This window comes from Betta splendens, chromosome 19 (assembly GCF_900634795.4).
Source record: "Betta splendens chromosome 19, fBetSpl5.4, whole genome shotgun sequence".
NCBI classification, from domain to species: Eukaryota; Metazoa; Chordata; class Actinopteri; order Anabantiformes; family Osphronemidae; genus Betta; species Betta splendens.
This window is the reverse complement of record NC_040898.2, coordinates 626,323-644,106: the sequence shown is the minus strand read 5'-3', so window position 1 is coordinate 644,106 and position 17,784 is coordinate 626,323. Positions and strand designations below refer to the sequence as shown.

The window sequence follows — 17,784 nt, the reverse complement described above, 5'->3', positions numbered from 1 at the left end:
TTCCTTCTGCAGCTCCGGATCTGAGCCTGCTATCTGAGCTCTATTCCGGATGGATCTGGCATTGTTGAGGAAAATGGGGGTGTGTTGCCATAGAAACGCCATAGCAACGCTGCCTGCCACAGACTTTCGTATGATATAGGGAGAGAGGAGAGCTGCACACTAATGTACACTCAGTCTGAGCAGCGGCGGAGGTGTCTGAGGTTTAGTCGACAGCCTAAATGAAGCAGAAGCAGATGGTTGGAGCAGGTGGGTTCTGGTCTGTGTGGACCCAGTCACAGTGTAACCAAAGGCTGCTTGGCCTGGTGTGTTAATGCTGTGACTGTGCTCGACGCTCAGACAAAAGCACCTACGTTTTATTAAGATGATTCATTCATTCATTATTGCATGAGATGCATGCATGCATTTCACTGCATATTGTGTTGTGTATGGTTGTGTATGGACAAATAAATACTGAGTATGAATTTGGAAGGAAACAGGTCAGCTTGTTGAAGTGTCCTTGACGTCCGATGAGTTGCACACGTTTATTCATGTACGTTTTTAGATGCAGAATAAATAAAAAAATATATATATATATATCTGACTTGAACTATTTGTCTTTAAGTCAAGTCCTACCTCGTTTGAAATATGTGATCTTCACCAAAGTCCCAAATAAAAGTGAGGAAAGTGAGTTGGTAAAACACAGCGATAAGCTTTGACCTCCGTAGTTATACAACAGTAGTTTACTGGAAATCTACATCCGCAAAAAATAAGTCATTTGTAAAAGTGTCAAAGTGAGTGAAAGAAAGACAAAACAAGGCGAGTGAAGGTCCACACACACCACCGCCTTCACTGGAACAGGGCTCAGTGCAGGTTGGTCCAAACCTAATGGAGCTGTTCACTGTACTGCTCACTGCCATCTAAATATATTCATATTGTGAGCGCAGCCCCTGAGGCCATTCTATAGCGACCTCCCCCAAAGCACAGGGCCCCTCCTCAACTTATGCAAAACACCCCCTCTGAGTCATATGCATTGGCCTGCATCTGCTCCGAGATCCGCTGACTTGATGGACGGCTGGGAGGGGACGCGGTGGTTAGGATGCATTTAATTGATTAGCCACTTTGAAGTGTGGAGGAGGGGTTGGATGAAGCCACACACACCAGTAGCCACACGTCTGTCCTCAGACCATCTGCCTGGGGGTTCACCTCCCCCACAACCTCCCACCGCTCCCTCCATCATCCCCTGCCCTCAGTGACCTGACCCAGACCCAGCCAGAGCAGCACGGAGTAGACGGGAGGACTGTGGATGAATGGACGCCCCGTTGCGGCTGCGATTTTAGAGGATGTGACCAGTAACCGAGCTCTTATATTGAGAGACTCGCTTCTTTTGCAGGTTCAGATTTCGGACACTTTTAATCTGCATAGAAACACAGACTCCTCAACATCAAAACCTGTGTGGTGCCAGGCAGCTTTTTCCTCATGTGCGCAGAAAACTTCTCCTTTGATTATTTTCTGTCATGTAGTGCCACCTAGTGGCCAAGGAAGAAACAGCCACGGTCCGTCTACTTCTTGATTGTAGTCATACTGTACCCGGTTTTACAGGTAGAGGGCATTCCATTCTAATGGAGCCACGGAAAATGAAAGCCAGGCGTTTCTACTGAACTGTACAAACACAGTGGGCTTCAGTCACAAACGTAATCCAATACCTTACAGGCCTTCGATAGAAAAAAGAACATGCAGGTCACAAATTTAAGAAATAATGTAGGAAAGACAAAATCCAAAACATAAGTCAAAAAAATAAAAAAATAAAAAAATAAAAAAATAAAATAAAGGAAGCAAGAAACTACATAAGATCCAACCATCCTGCCTGTATCTACTCCCTGTTCTCTGGACAACTCAGAGTGGAGCCCAGGACGCAGTCTTACACGCCTCTCTGCACGTTCTCTACAGCCGCCACCCACTCTTAGTCTTAGTTATATTAGTTATCGCATAGAGACTGTGTCTGCTCCCCGACCACCTAAACTATACAAGTCACACACAAATCAAAGAGGAGTGATTTACCAGAATTTAATAAACATCAAAACAGTTCCTCTTCAGAACAAAGTAACAGTAAGTTAATAAAGTGTGGTTCATTAAATATCAGATCTCTCCTTTTTAATAAATGACTTGATAAGTGACCATCACATAGATCTGTTCTGTCTCACTGAAACCTGGCTGCAGCAGGATGAATATGTTACTTTAAATGAGTCGACTCCAATGAGTCACATCAACTATCATGTTCCAAGAAGTACAGGTAGAGGTGGAGGAGTAGCAGCAGTTTATAAATCAGATTTATTAATTACTCCTAAACCTAAACATAGTTATAACTCATTTGAGAGCCTCACTCTGAGCCTTTCTCACCCAGACTCTAAAACTCAGAAACCAGTTGTGTTTTGTATTGTTTACCGTCCTCCTGCTCCATATTCAGAGTTCTTAACTGAATTCTCTGAATTCTTATCTGACTTAGTTCTTAGCACAGATAAAGTCATTGTAGTGGGAGACTTTAACATTCATGTAGATGTTGACAGCAACTGTCTCAGCACTGCTTTTAACTCCTTAATAGACACTATTGGTTTTACACAGCAGGTAAATGAACCCACTCATTGTTTTAACCACACCCTTGATCTTGTCCTGACATATGGGGTTGACATTGATAATTGAATAGTTCTTCCCCAAAACCCTCTGTTATCTGACCATTTCTTATTAACTTTTGAATTTAGCATAATTGACCTTACAATAGCTGGAAAGAAATGTTAGTATAGCAGATGTTTATTTGACAACGCTGTTGCCAGATTCAAGCTGATGATTCCATCATCAAAATAAATGTAAACTGCATTGCATGGAAGGACAGTCTAATAATATATTGAAAAACACTTTGTGCTGCTAGAAAAACATATTCCTCCTTAATTGAGGAAAACAAAAACAACCCCAGGCTTCTTTTCAGCACTGTAGCCAGGCTGACAAAGAGTCATAGCTTCACTAATAAAATGATCACTATTAGAGAAAATATTTACCAGCTTCTTCCTCCAAATGACAGAAATTACTGTCTAGATACAACAACTTTAATAAATTTGCCTAGTCCTCTGTCTTACTTTGAGGTCTTTCCCCCATAACTCATTAACTTCAATAATTAACTCTTCCACTTGTCTTTCCCAACGAATTAACAAATTACGATGTTTTGCCTTTAATCAGCTCGTCCATATTAAATCAAATCAACCAATCTTAATAGGCTATGTGCCACAGGCTTTTATGGTGGTTGTCGTCAAACCTTTGTTAAAGCACTGTCGCCTCACAGCAAGAAGGTTCTGGGTTTGATTCCCGGAGGCGGCCCTGGTGCCTTTCTGTGTGGAGTTTGCACGTTCTCACCGATGGATGGATGACAGACTGAGTCAGATAGCCACCCTAGATGACATAACATTAGCTTCAGATTCTACTGTGAGGAACCTTGGTGTCATCTTTGACCAGGATCTCTCTTTTACATCATACATTAAACAAATGTCCAGAACCGCCTACTTCCATCTTAGAAATATAGTTAAAATCAGAAGCATCCTCTCTCAGAGCGATGCAGAGAAACTGATCCATGCATTTGTTACCTCTAGGCTGGACTACTGTAACTCCTTACTCATAGGATGTCCTAACAGCTCCTTAAAAAGCCTACAGCTTATTCAAAATGCTGCAGCCAGAGTTCTGACAGGACTTAGAAAGAGAGATCACATTTCTCCTACATTAGCTTCTCTGCACTGGTTGCCTGTAAAATGGAGGATAGAATTTAAAATTTTCCTACTCACCTACAAAGTACTCAATGATAAAGCTCCTTCTTATCTTAAAGACCTCATAGTTCTTTATGCTCCCAGCAAAACACTTCGTTCTCAGAGCGCTGGGCTACTTGTGGGTCCATCCCTCCATTTTCCAAACCGCTTATTCCCTAATGCGGGGTCACGTGCTGGAGCCTAACCCAGCTGGCTATGGGCGAGAGGCAGGGTCCACCCTGGATGGGTCGCCAGTCCATCGCAGGGCAACACAGAGACAGACAACCATTCACACACACACTCACACCTACGGGCAATGGAGAGAAGCCAATCAACCTAATGCATGTCTTTGGACTGTGGGAGGAAGCCAGAGAACCCGGAGAGAACCCACGCAAGCACGGGGAGAACGTGCGAACGCCACACAGAAGGGCACAAGGGAATCCGGGAATCGAAGCCAGAACCTTCTTGCTGTGCCACCTTGCCGCCCTCCTTGTGGTTCCTAGAGTCTTCAAAAGTGGAGGCAGAGCGGTGGAAGCTTCTCTCCTGTGAAACCAGCTCCCTCTTCAGGTTCGAGAAGCTGACACACTCTCCACCTTTAAGATTAGGCTTAAAACCTTCCTTTTTGATAAAGCTTATAGTTAGAGATGGTTCAGGTCACTGGCAATGATTGTTAGTCACAGGAACCATCTCTTAGTTAAGCTGCAATAGACATAGACTGCTGGGGGACTTAATTTATACACTGAGCTCCTCTGTTTCCTTCTACCTCTTCTGTCCAATAACCTCCCATCATTGTTCCATGTTTAGAAAGACATAATACCTTAATTGTCCTGCAATGGGGAAATTACTAACTTAACTAACCTTGTCTCTTTCTTGTCACTTTGGACTCATGCCTGTGTCCAGTCTCTGGACCAAACATCCAGTGTCCAATATCACAACGCATGTACAATATTTATATTTAATTTAATTTGATGTTTATTTAGAAACAGAATTTGCAATCAATTCAATTCGAAGTGTTGCGTCAGAACGTCCTCTCTTCCTCGCAGGCTCAATGTGTCTCATATGTCACTTTCAATTAAACAAAATCGTCACCTAATCACAAAACAAATTTTGTTAACTCTTCTCCTTATAATGATTTGAACCTCGTATTGAAGCAGCGAACGGCGCTTCGTACGTCACTGATCACGTGATTTTTGCCAAACGAATCAAGCATCTGCAGTGTTTTTTTTTTGATACACGTTCCGGAGCTTCCGCTCCAACCAGCCGTCACTATGACCAGCTAATAATCACACCGGAAAAAGAAGAAGAAGAAGCCATTGGAGATCATGGAACCGGAAGAAAATCATCAAACTGTCATGGCGTCTTTTGTAATTTCTTACATACATAATCGAGACTGTTGAAGTTAGAGCGGCCCGTGTTCGCACTACGGCCTAAAACAAGACGACAGGAACCACAAGGTTCAGTCACAAACGTGCCTACGCTGCAGGAACGCGTGATCCAACATGAGGACGGTTCTGATGGTGGCAGAGAAGCCGTCGTTGGCTCAGTCCATTGCCAAAATCCTGTCTAAAGGTGGGAGCTCGTAGCAACGTCACTGACAGAACCTGGTGCCGGTGCACATCAGCTGCTTAGCTGTTAGCAGTTAGCATTGGAGTCAGAAAGAAATAATAAGAGCAGTTTCACGTCTCTACGTTGAATCCTAAAGAATTCGAAATTATGTTAAGAGAATAATTATTGTTTGAGCAAATTATTTTTTCTTTCCGTTTTATTCTATTCTGTGCTTAATAAAAATATTATATTAAGTAACTATTACTACTATTATTACTACTTATTATTACAACTATATATAGAAATTAATTACGTTTTTAAAGCCCCTGATTTATTCATCAGCTTTAGTGTCTGTTATCAGGGCCAATGGTTTTGATTGTTATTTTTTATTCAATCTTTTTCTGTGGCGCATTGTGGGCAGAGTTGGTTTATACTGGGATTGATAAAGTAAGATAATATAATATCATAATATGATGCTTTGCTTATATTTATGTAACAGTTGATTTATTTGATGAATACATCTTCGTACCTTCCACATAAAATATACTGTTGTTTCCTAACCAGCGATTATCATTCATATTACTTTGTAGCTTGAATTAAGATGTCAGACCTCAGAATAGTCCAGTTAATACAGAATGTCTTTAATTGTTTCGAGAAGTGGATTAAGAGCTTTACAATATGACGTTTGACACATATGACATAAAAGTGTCATCTGGAGAATGATAACACTGACGGTGATGGACTAATATTAGAAGCCACCATCAAACATATTCTTGTCCTAAGTTGACGTCAGAGCAGTCAGTCATGTTTAGCTGTGCCTGGAGAGGGCACATATACAAGCTATGGTGATGAGCTCAAACTCCAGGGAGTAGCTGGCGGTGGGGAAGCAGCCAGGGTTCTTCTTCAGCACAGGCATTCTCAGGGACACCGGGATGGTTTCTAGACCGAAAGCATTGTCAAGTCCCCTGCAGGAGTGGTCGGTGTGGCAGCTGGCCTCATGGATGACCTGAGGCACACGGTTCAAATTGATGTTCTCCCTGATGAGATGTCAGAGACCAGATTTCAGTCAGTCGCTCTGTAATGCAGCCGTACAACTTTAGTGCTGCTGAAGGAATCCTCTGATAATCGGCAGACTTTTTATGGACATTTCTAGACTGCACATTTAAACATTACAGCCAGAAATGGGCATTGGAAAAATCTGGTGATAAAAAATGTATCAGTTTAAAAAAGATTGAGATGAGTTGTATTTCTTGTGGTCTTCACATTCCTCTCATCAACACTGTGGACTAGCTGTGAGATGTTTGAGTCAATATTAGATCTTAATCACTATTAGATTTTCAAAAATAGTCCAATTCTTATAATAACTTACTTGATTTTTTTCCTTAAAAATAACGCAAACAGTAGTGGCACCCATATTTGAGAAACTGGAACCAGTCAACAAGGTCCCATTTGCTTCATTGTACTCACACGTAAGTCCAGGTTGCGATGCTGCGCTCATTGATGCGGCTTGGCAGGTTGACCAGCTGACTGTGGTAGTCCTGCAGGCTGTAGGCACAGAAGGACTCCTCCACACACTGGCTATCCAGTGGCATGGCCAGACATTGGTGGAGGGCTAGGAGGCACAGCAGAACGGCACGCAGGACCTGCACACAGATCAACCATGCGGTCCGTTGAGCTGTCACACAGCTGCTCAGATCGTACGCCCACTCTTCAATTTATTTGGTTTTCCTGTGTAATTATTTTATTTATATATTCCTCCAGCTGAAACTTAATTCTCTCTCTTACACACTTTATCAATACATAGACAAAGAAACTTTTGACTGCTTGCCATTTGACCTAAACATTGTTTGTGAGGTTTACCAAAGTCAAGAGCAGCAAGATTACCAAAAAAGTCTGGTTCACTGATTCCCCTCAGGTTGAGTCTGAGTCAGAATGCTAGTCCCTGAAAAGACATGCATTAAAAAAGGAAAAAGCTCTAATCACTTCAGTGACTGTTCACAATCTTTTTTCAATACTAAAAAAATGATTAAGAATCCCTTTAACTACTTAATGTAGGTGACTATGACATTGCTTTGTATTGCACATCTGACTGAAGATAAATGACGTGAGGCTCCTAAAGCCTCATAGAAGCAACTGAACTGACAGTGGACTGTGGGTCTGCTGTGCTATTAGGGATCTCAGCCATCATTGATGAGACAAACCAATAGTTTTAGTCACAGGTGGCTGCGTTTGCATCAAGGTGCATTCAGAAGAATGTACCTTTGCTTTAATGCTTGTTCATTCTAGAGCTACCCATGCTGAAAGAGCCAGGTCCCTTACCTGGAGTTGTTCCATGGCTGAATAATATGGCTGCCGTTTGAAGTAGGCGATAGCTGTTCAGCTGCTGGAGGAGTGCTCTGTTCTGGGACCTGGACCTGATTTTTATGCCCACTTCTGTTTGTGTTCTGTCCTAAAGATGGCAGAGGTATTGACGACTGAGTTGTGTCATGTGGTACGTGTGCGTGCATGTGTGTGTGTGCGTACGTGCATGAGTGCGTGTGTGTTCAGCCTTGACAGATCCATTCTATTCAAAGATGACATCACTTTGTAGCATTGAGCCCAGGGAGAAAAGCACAACTCTGACGGTTGATGTAGCTGCATAACTTTGACTACTTAATGTGTGCTTCAAAAAATGAAACAGGACATTTTTATGTAAAATAAAAACATGAACGAAGTGTGTTGTGTTGTGTTGTGTTGTGCAAAGGTTGTACCTTGATTAGCAAAAGGAAACGCAACAAACTTTCCAGCTCGTATGTTAATGTCTGGATGCTGCAGGTGTTGTGTTCTATCAGTGACTAAATTGTCTGCATCATAAATATGACACAGCACTGGGAAACGTTTTTAGACCAGATAAGTCAATGCCAGTTTAAAAAAACAGGAAAAGTGCAGGAGGGCAGCCCCCCCCCCCCCCCCACCACCACCTGGTAGTTCTCCATGTCAAAACTAACAGTTTTCATGCTAGTAATTGCATTAGTATACATGACCATTAATATGCTCGGAAGTGTTCTGGCTTTTTACTTTGTCTTCCGTTCTTCTCGCCCTCCAGGAAGCTGCACCAGCCGTAAAGGGCTCAACGGAGCGTGCTCAGTGCACGAGTACGCCGGCAGCTTCCAGGGCCAAAGTGTCCGATTCAAGATGACTTCTGTTTGTGGACACGTGATGACTCTGGATTTCATTGGTGGGTTTATCCTAGACTAGGCCTTGGAGACCGTAGCCTGTTGTTAAAGGTGTTCCACCTCATTTGTGCTCCACGCTCCACCAGTGGATTAGGATGAAACAATTGAAACATGCTGAAGATAAGAGGTGACCTGTATGAACGTGTCCTGTCTCCATTACTGACACATGCAGCTTTACTTCTGAGTAGACACCCAGGTTAAATATAAAGATGATGAACTTTAGATTTCTGATTCCGATCCTTAGGCACTTGGGGCTTCTGCCTCTATTTGGAGCTGTACAAGCTGTTGTGTGTAAATGGCACGGAGACCGTCTTGAGTGTAAAGTGAAAATACAGGACCTTCACAAGATCGCAACATTTCTCTGGCTCAAATTGAGCCAGCAGGGACAGGGAGGCCATGCAGGCTCATGTCCACGCTCTTCTGCGAGCCATGGCTGCAGGTGGACAGCTTCTCAAGCAGTCAAACCCACCACCAGTCCTCCGGCAACAAGAGGTCACTCGCTACGTTAAAACGGCTGTCATGGAAAATAAAGTGGATGGTCTTGGTTGCAAAATGACATTATATATGTATAAATATGTTATCAATAAACTAGAAAAAGTAATTTCTCGAGAAATTACGTGGGAGAGCTCATCTGCTGCCGCAACGATGACAAACGCTGATTAAGCTGCTGACGTCAAAAAGTTGACTACGTCCAAAAGTTGACTACGGCAAAACGATGAAAACGAGGAAACGATGACAAAGATTAAAACGATGACAAAAGATGGCGATTAAAAACATGATGATTAAAAAGATGACCAAGGTCATACTAAGACAAGATTAAAATATGACAATGACTCAAAAGTTGACCAAGGTAAAAAGATGTCAAAGATTAAAAAGTTGACCAGAGTGCATTGTTGACAATCATAAATAAGCTGACTATCTTTTTGATTTGAAGAAAGTATTTTTAAATAATTACCTAACTGTGTAATAGTTTAATAACTATTAAAAATTTACCAGTCAGAAACAAAAATCTTGCCATTTAAGATAATAAATTACATTGGTGCTTTTATTTTGAAAGGATTTAGAGGTGTGTGAGTGATTACTAAATTATAAAATAGTCATTAGATAGTCATTTATCATTCAATAGCAACAATAGCCCTATTAAAGCAAAAGATTTAGATTTAGCCCTTTCAGAATAAAAGCACCCTAATAAGTTTGAGTGGCTATTTACTGAACTCTAAAGTAGTCTCATTAACGATTGGTTAGTATTCAGAACCACAAACTTTCTAATCAATCTTGCCATTAAAAGTAAAAAATTGTAATTGGTGCTTTTATTTTGAAAGGATTTAGAGGAAATGTGTGGGGGTAATAGCGTAACTGTCAACTAGTCTTTAAATAATCATAATTACCCATTCAAAGGCAAAAACAGTGCAGTTAAAGCTAATAATTGGCATTGGTGCTTTTATTTTGAAAGGATGTAGAGGAAGCATGTGTGGGTCATTACTAAACTGTTAATCTATATTTAAACAGTCATAATTACCCATCTAAAAGCAGAAATATTGCTATTAAAGCTAATTATTTGGCTTGGTGCTTTTATTTTGAAAGGATTTAGAGGAAGTGTGTGCTTAATTACTACACAATCCAATAGTGTAGTTGAGTAATCAGTAATAAGCATGGAACTGCTGTCTACACTGAGCATCAGGAGTTTGACCTGTCAGTGAAATCTGCAGCTGCGCCGTCGCCATGGAGACGAAAGGCGGGAAAATCAGGCCTCACTCTGCTCTGTAAAAGCAGAGTTTCACCCTGTATAAACAGGCTTGTTTCAGCTAAACCATGATAGTTATCACAAAAATTATTTCATTTTACGAGTCCCAAGGCTTCAATGAGCAAATGGTGTGAATTTTATGTTTAAGGACAAAAGCTTGTAGCCACAGTGGCAATTTCAAAATATGTCTCCTCTGTTTTTCTCCTCAGACGTCTGCCAAAAATTATCATTAGAGTCTATGGGAGAATTTCAGGATGTCTCTGTGCTTTGAGGTTGATAGCGACTAAAGTATAGGTCTGAGGGTATATCCAGACACATCATTAGAAAGAAGACAAGTATGACTACGATTTAGTGAAGTAATTACGTTGATAGAGTAAAAATTGTGGCTGTAGTGACAAGTTAGAGACAGAAGTTCTGTCTTAAAAAAGCGCACCTTCTCACTGTAGCTGTGACATCACGCACTTTAGCAGACGCAATACACACTAATGGAAAAGCTGAAAATTTAACAAAAACCACACGATATTTAAACGCTCACAAGTCGAAAAACTATAAAAGATACGAGGACGCTGATTTACACGGAGAACGTTGAAAGATGATAGACGCTTTTGACGTTGAAATGACGTTTCTACGCCAAAGTATGACGATGATAGACGCTGATAAAAAGAGGGAAGTTGACAAAAAGTTGAACGATGATTCCCATAGACGACCATTATAAAAAAACGACGGAAAACGTTGAATAACGTTAAAAGTTGAAAAGCTGAAAACGTGAAAAGTAATAGCCCCCATCTCCTAAAGACGACACACGTTTAGAAAGTTGAACGGCGATTCTACGACGAAGCGTTGAGACGATGAAAGCGACCGAAAAACGGGGCGAAATAATAATAATAAGAAGAAAAATAAAGAGCGAAGATATCAATAGTGTGAGAGCTGTTCAGCTCTCCCACTAATTATGTTAAAACTCATTCTCTGCATAAGCTGTGTGCGTGCACCATGCGCACAGGGAATAATGTGAACGTTCAGGCTGCCAATTAAAACCTTGTGGGGCCTGAATTCTGTCAGGCCTGACTTTTCAGTCCCGATTACAGCTCTAGTGTTGCCCGCATTAGATGATGAGTGAAGTCATGACACGATCATGTCAGAGATTAAAACCAAGTCAGACTGTTGCACACAGTTCTGTACTTACTCTAACACACAGTTAGCGTTCTCTCTTGGGTGCCATGTGAGAACTGAATCCTCTGTCTACTTGCAAAAGTATTTGCTCACATCCTAAAATGCAGTGACACAGAAGAACCTGACTTAATCTGTCTTAAAGGGAAGTACAACAACTGGGACAAGGTGGACCCTGCAGAGCTCTTCAGCAAAGCTCCCACAGAAAAGAAGGAAGCCGCCCCCAAGCTCAGCATGGTCAAGTACCTCCAGGTAGAGTGTGATGGCTGGCCTGAGCGTTCAGGGATCCGTGTGAGACGGAGCACGTCTGGCGTTTCACTGACGTCTGGTGTCATGTAGGTTGAAGCCAGAGGCTGTGACTACGTGGTTTTATGGTTGGACTGCGATAAAGAAGGCGAGAACATCTGTTTTGAGGTAATTCAGTCGACAGCACAAACGCATTCACTCCATGGTTCCTTCTGATTTTCAGATGTTTTGCCATCATAATACAAAGACATTTACTGTAATATACACATGTTCATGTTCCTCATTGTTTATTTAAAGTTACTCTTTTCGCTGTTTTTCAGTAGCTCTTACTTGTCTTGCTTCCAAGGTGCTGGATGCTGTTCAGCCAGTGATGAACAAAGGCAGTGTCAGGGAGCGCAGTGTTTACCGAGCCAAGTTCAGCTCCATCACGGACACTGACATCTGGAACGCCATGAACCACCTGGGAGAGCCCAACCGCAACGAAGCCCTCTCAGTGGACGCGCGTCAGGAGTTGGACCTGAGAATTGGCTGTGCTTTCACACGGTAGCTGCTTTACATGCATTCATTTAGAATTAGTATGTAACTGTCTTCAGTTACATTTAATTATATCTGTATTAGGTCAACATGGGTTCTTTAATTAGCCGATTGTTCTGAACAGTGGAAATGTTGGTAAATCATTATGCGTGGAGTCTGTAGTCTCTGGTGTGATATGAATGAAACAATAATTGGGAGCAAAGGGCTCTAAAAATGAGACAATGAGATTCTGTAGCCTGAGGATCACTGTGCTGGAGGCATCAGAGTGTTTTGCTCTTTATTATAATCAGAATTATACAGAAAATCGGATTGTTGCTGAGTTCACTACTCTACACGTTTGAGATTAATGCAGGTAAATCTTCAGTGCATTGAGAGTCTAATTTCTTTCGTGTGGGTGAAATATTTTCCAGGTTCCAAACCAAATATTTCCAAGGTAAATACGGCAATCTGGACTCTTCCTTGATCTCGTTTGGGCCCTGTCAGACCCCGACTCTTGGCTTCTGTGTGGAACGCCATGACAAAATCCAGTCCTTCAAGCCAGAGACTTACTGGATCCTTCAAGCAAAGGTCAGTGTCCAGCTTCTGTCAGCTGACACAACGTTCCTGATCTCGTCCTAGTGGGCTGCATGGACACAGACAGGCCTGTGTTGTTTCTGTTAGGTGTTCAAAGGAAAGGAGAGCCCTATAACACTGGACTGGAACAGAGTTCGTGTTTTCGACAGGGACATTGGGCAGATGTTCCTTAACCTGGCCAAGACATCCAGGGAGGCCAAGGCAAGACTTGTTTGGTTGATGTCACATCATAGTCGCACATAGCCCAAGCATACCATCTGGAATATGTCTCACCTACAGGTGGAGTCGGTGAGTAAGAAAGACAAGACCAAGCAGAGACCTCAGGCTTTGAACACGGTGGAGATGCTGCGAGTGGCCAGCTCCGCCTTAGGTAAGATTATTATGCAGGGTTTGTTTTTCTACTTGTGTTCTTTCTGGTGTCAAATAATGCACGAAATGTTGTAGTTGCTGGATGTCTGTGGTCACCATTGGAGCAAACGTAACATAATGAGTCTGTAGCTTGTGTTATTGCTTTATTCAGTTTTCAACCTCTAAGTTGACTGGTTCTGATGTTTCTTGGCCTCAGGCATCGGCCCCCAGCATGCTATGCAGATCGCTGAGCGTCTGTATACACAAGGCTACATCAGTTACCCACGCACTGAGACGACCCACTACCCTGAGAACTTTGACCTGAAAGGGACTTTGAGGCAGCAGAGCAACAATCCTGTGTGGGCGGAGGAGGTTGGAGTAACACAAGAACGCTTTCATGTGCAGTTGTTATAGGCTTAGATACACTTTACTCGGTTATGTTAAGTTTGCATAACCGTGTTAATGGCTGGTTGTGTCCATGGAAAGCTTGACTGTCCCTGTGTGGAAAGGCAGTTTTATACATGTCATAGTGTGTCTCTCTGCTCCATCTGTCCCTCAGGTCAAGGCTCTACTTGAAAATGGATTAAATCGACCCAGGAAGGGAAACGATGCTGGGGACCATCCACCTATTACCCCCATGCGTGCTGCCTCAGAAGCTGAGCTGGGTGGGTCATATGCACATCAGTACTCAGCCAGGCAGAGGAACATTCCTGTAAGGCCAGTGGAGCCACACCAGCGCTTCCCAGCTCCCACACTATGCTCACTCTTCTACAAGGGAAGCTTGTAAGCTGTGCCCATGCTTTGGGCACAGCTTAGTGGACTCACACATCTAAGCAGTGGCTGGGCTCAACACAAACCATATAAGCTAAGATACCTGAGAAAGAGAATGTGAGATTTACACAGCATTAGAGCCTAATAAATGAATTTGTGGCATTGGTGTACGGCATTATGGGTAATGACTGCACATTACATGAATGTTGCGCATAAGAAAGTGTACAAACAGTTCTCACCTGCATGTTTAGCTCCTAACCAAGTGCCATCTGCATGTGTGGTCTTACAGGCAGTGATGGGTGGCGTCTATACGAGTACATTACTCGGCATTTTATTGCCACTGTCAGTCAGGACTGCAAGTACCTACAGACCACCATCGACTTCAGCATCGGCCCAGAAGGTTTCTCATGTAGCGGCAAAACCTTGATATCACCAGGTACCAGTCGCTGGTCTCGTACTGAGATGCTTTTAGAGGCAGCTGTGCATGTTATTAATAATAAGTTATTATAATTTATGTGTTGTTTTGTGCAACTAAGTATAAAGAAAGACATAAGGACTGTGGTAAAGGCAGTGTGCTGGCTTTCATTCCCAGGTTACACAGCAGTGATGCCCTGGCAGGGCATCCCTCTAGAGGAGGCAATGCCAGCTTGTGAGCGGGGAGACACTTTCACGGTGGATGAAATCAAGCAGGTGGAAAAGCAAACCAGTCCTCCAGACTACCTGACTGAGGCTGAGCTCATCACCCTCATGGAGAAACATGGAATCGGTAACCAGCCGCTCTGCCTGTCGCACAGATGTAGTTACTGACTGGACACGCTGTGTGTGACCTTACAGGTGCTTGTGAAAGTAGAATTTAAAATGGAAACAGCAAGAATAGATTTCTTTGTCAAAAGTTTAATCTTGGTGTTGAACTCCTCCAAAGACCTATGCTTAGTGCTTGCAGTATTGTATTTGTTAGATCCCCCTGATCCAAATCCTGGAAGTCCAGTAGTGGCTCCCATTAAGGCTCCGGCCGTCTCACAGGTTGGCTTCTGCCCCCACTGTAGGAACTGATGCCAGCATCCCTGTGCACATCAATAACATCTGCCAGAGGAACTATGTGACCGTGGAGAGTGGACGCAGGTTGAAGCCAACCAACCTGGGCATTGTCCTAGTCCACGGCTACTACAAGATAGGTGATGATTTCTAATAGTGAAGGACTAAAATCAACAGAATGTTTCTGTTTGATGTTATTTAATGTGCTTTGATTCCAACGCCTGCTGTGCAGATGCAGAGCTGGTGCTGCCAACCATCCGCAGCGCCGTGGAGAAGCAGCTGAACCTCATTGCTCAGGGGAAGGCCAACTACCAGCAGGTCCTGCAGCACACGCTGGACATCTTCAAGAGGAAGTTCCACTACTTTGTGGATTCCATTACAGGTGAGCTTGCTCTGCTATTTCCAACATGAACGCTTTGTTATTCATTTTGAAAAGCTACTCAGTTGCACTTTTCTTTGTAAGAAGCTGTTCTTCATCAAAGGACTCCGTGTTTAAAGGATGTCTGTAACCTGCTTGTGTTGCAGGCATGGATGAGTTAATGGAGGTTTCTTTCTCCCCTATTGCTGCAACTGGGAAGCCCATGTCCCGCTGTGGCAAGTGCCACCGCTTCATGAAGTACATCCAGGTGAGCAGAGCACTGCTGCTACTGGTACTATGCTTATAGAAAAGCTGACGGTTCCCCTACGCTCTGATGTTTGCTGACCTGCCTTGTTCCACGGTTTAAACCTGTGGACATCTGTCTATGGACCTGGATGACTCGGCACATGTGTGCTTCCCAAATTATTAAGTATATTTAACCTAATTGTGGTTACTGTCCTGTTGTTCTGTGTTTCAACTAAATGACATTGGCTAAAAATCTATTGTCAGCCACAGGAACAACTGTAACCGGACATTCATGTCCATGTGATACAGTTCATTTACTGTGATTATATCAAACTACAGATCTAAAATACTTTAGGTGAAGTAGTTCTCTAAGACTTTAAGCAGCAGATGGGTTTTGACATTGATCAGATACACATTGTTACAGTTATGTGCTTCATTTGTTCTCTGTTATAACTCAGAACATTTTGCTTTTTGACCTTCAAACTTCACTTGACATTAGCATTTCCACCTATTAGCTGTCCCACTTGAAATTCATGAAGGACTCATGAGGTAGCAAATGTTTTGGACATGGTCATTAAATAAGCAGCTTTCTTTATGTAGCACATTTAAAACACAAAGGAAGTTCAAGGTGCTTCAGGTACGACAGCACGCATCAAAAACAGTAATCCATGACGCGTGGGCCATGTTGGACTGGGGTGTGTAGGTCAGAGCTACTGCTGCTTTGTGAAGTGGCAGCATACAGCATACAGTACATAGGAGCATACAGTATCAGAACGTAGGAGGCCTTTCTACTCTCTACATATACCCAGTGTTCCCAGTGTACCCAGTAGACTGGGCCAACATTTAACATCAGCAACTGGTTCCATTTGTGTGGAGCGTACTGTAGAAGCTAAAGGTCGCTTCACCCTGTGAGCTTCTGATTGTTGCCTAAAGACCTAGGAGCCCTGCTGGCTTTGGGATCTCTAAGCTTACTAGAAATGCGTCTTGTCCCCAATCCATTGAGTGATTTAGAAACTAACAGTAGTGCCTTGAAATCTATGTTGTAGGTGACTAGCAGGCAAACGTTAGACCTACCCAAAAGATTAGCGTGTGTTGTTTTAAATGGCCGAGGTTAGAGATGAGCTGTGTACATTCAAATTAATGGAAATGACAGGATTTGTGTGATTCATGTTCTAAATGATAAATTATGGCCTGCCGGAAGGAAGCAGTGCCTCGGTTGTAGCTGCTTGGGGTTGTTGGTGACGCTCTGTCCTAACGTGCTCAGGCCAAGCCCAGCAGGCTCCACTGCTCCCACTGTGACGAGACCTACAGCCTTCCACAGAACGGGGCCATCAAGCTTTACAAGGAGCTGCGCTGTCCACTGGATGACTTTGAGCTTGTCCTGTGGACCTCTGGGGCCCGTGGCAAGAGCTACCCGCTGTGTCCCTACTGCTTCAGCAACCCCCCCTTCAGGGACATGAAGAAAGGTAATGATGTGGGTCATTGATCTGGGTGGATCCTCAGTGGCTTCACATTATGCGATATGTCATGCAATCGTCTTCCATTTCCTAGGTCTGGGATGCAATGAGTGCACCCATCCATCCTGCCAGCACTCTCTCAACTCTTTGGGCATCGGACAGTGTGTGGAGTGTGAGAGTGGGGTTCTGGTGCTGGATCCCACATCTGGACCAAAATGGAAGATGGCCTGTAACAAGTGCAATGTGGTGGTTCACTTCTTTGAACACGCCCATCGCGTGCAGGTGAGGGGGCGTCTGGTCCTGCTTCATGTCATGTGAAGTGCAGCAGGCTCCAACAGTAGTCCAGTCCGTTCTCAGGGTCCTGTCTCCTCTCTCAGGTTGCTCAGGACAGCTGCAATGCCTGTGAAGCCTCCCTGGTGGCTGTTGACTTCAACAAGGCCCGTACGCCACTTCCTGCTGGCGAGACCCAGCACACCGGCTGCGTGTTCTGTGACCCTGTGTTTCAGGATCTGGTGGAGCTCAAACACGCCAGCCTGAGGCACGCCATGCACCGAGGGGGGGGCGCACGGCGAGGAGGACGGGGGCGAGGCAGGGGGCGCCGAGGCAATCCTAAAAAACCTAAAGACAAGATGGCCGCCCTGGCAGCTTACTTTGTGTAGTGTCTGTTATTTACATACTGGTACATGTGTTTAGTTACTGAGTAAAACACATTATAACATGTTTTCCGTAAGTGTTTGTCTTTTGTGTCTCAGCTTAAAAGCCCAGAACCAATTCCTCCACA

At 43.4% G+C, this 17,784-nt stretch overlaps 1 protein-coding gene across 1 annotated transcript; it reads left to right on the top strand.

The window, feature by feature from the left end:
- Positions 1–5,038: 5,038 nt before the first annotated feature.
- Positions 5,039–17,728, top strand: top3b (DNA topoisomerase III beta). The gene is made up of 18 exons (XM_029135209.3): positions 5,039–5,333; positions 8,395–8,526; positions 11,581–11,687; positions 11,775–11,849; positions 12,028–12,224; positions 12,626–12,782; positions 12,876–12,989; positions 13,068–13,158; positions 13,354–13,508; positions 13,696–13,801; positions 14,197–14,343; positions 14,500–14,673; positions 14,954–15,082; positions 15,175–15,324; positions 15,468–15,568; positions 16,811–17,012; positions 17,098–17,285; positions 17,381–17,728. The coding sequence occupies exons 1-18, from the start codon at positions 5,264–5,266 to the stop codon at positions 17,660–17,662; spliced, it is 2,577 nt and encodes an 858-aa protein (XP_028991042.1). The 5' UTR covers positions 5,039–5,263; the 3' UTR covers positions 17,663–17,728.
- Positions 17,729–17,784: the final 56 nt, after the last annotated feature.

What these genes read in the sequence shown, in the direction of transcription:
- top3b (XM_029135209.3), top strand. Translation starts at nt 5,264, where the DNA reads ATGAGGACGGTTCTGATGGTGGCAGAGAAGCCGTCGTTGGCTCAGTCC. An exon ending in ACTGGATCCTTCAAGCAAAG is followed by an intron (nt 12,783 to 12,875) that starts GTCAGTGTCCAG and finishes TGTTTCTGTTAG; the next exon opens with GTGTTCAAAGGAAAGGAGAG. An exon ending in AACACGCCCATCGCGTGCAG is followed by an intron (nt 17,286 to 17,380) that starts GTGAGGGGGCGT and finishes CTCCTCTCTCAG; the next exon opens with GTTGCTCAGGACAGCTGCAA.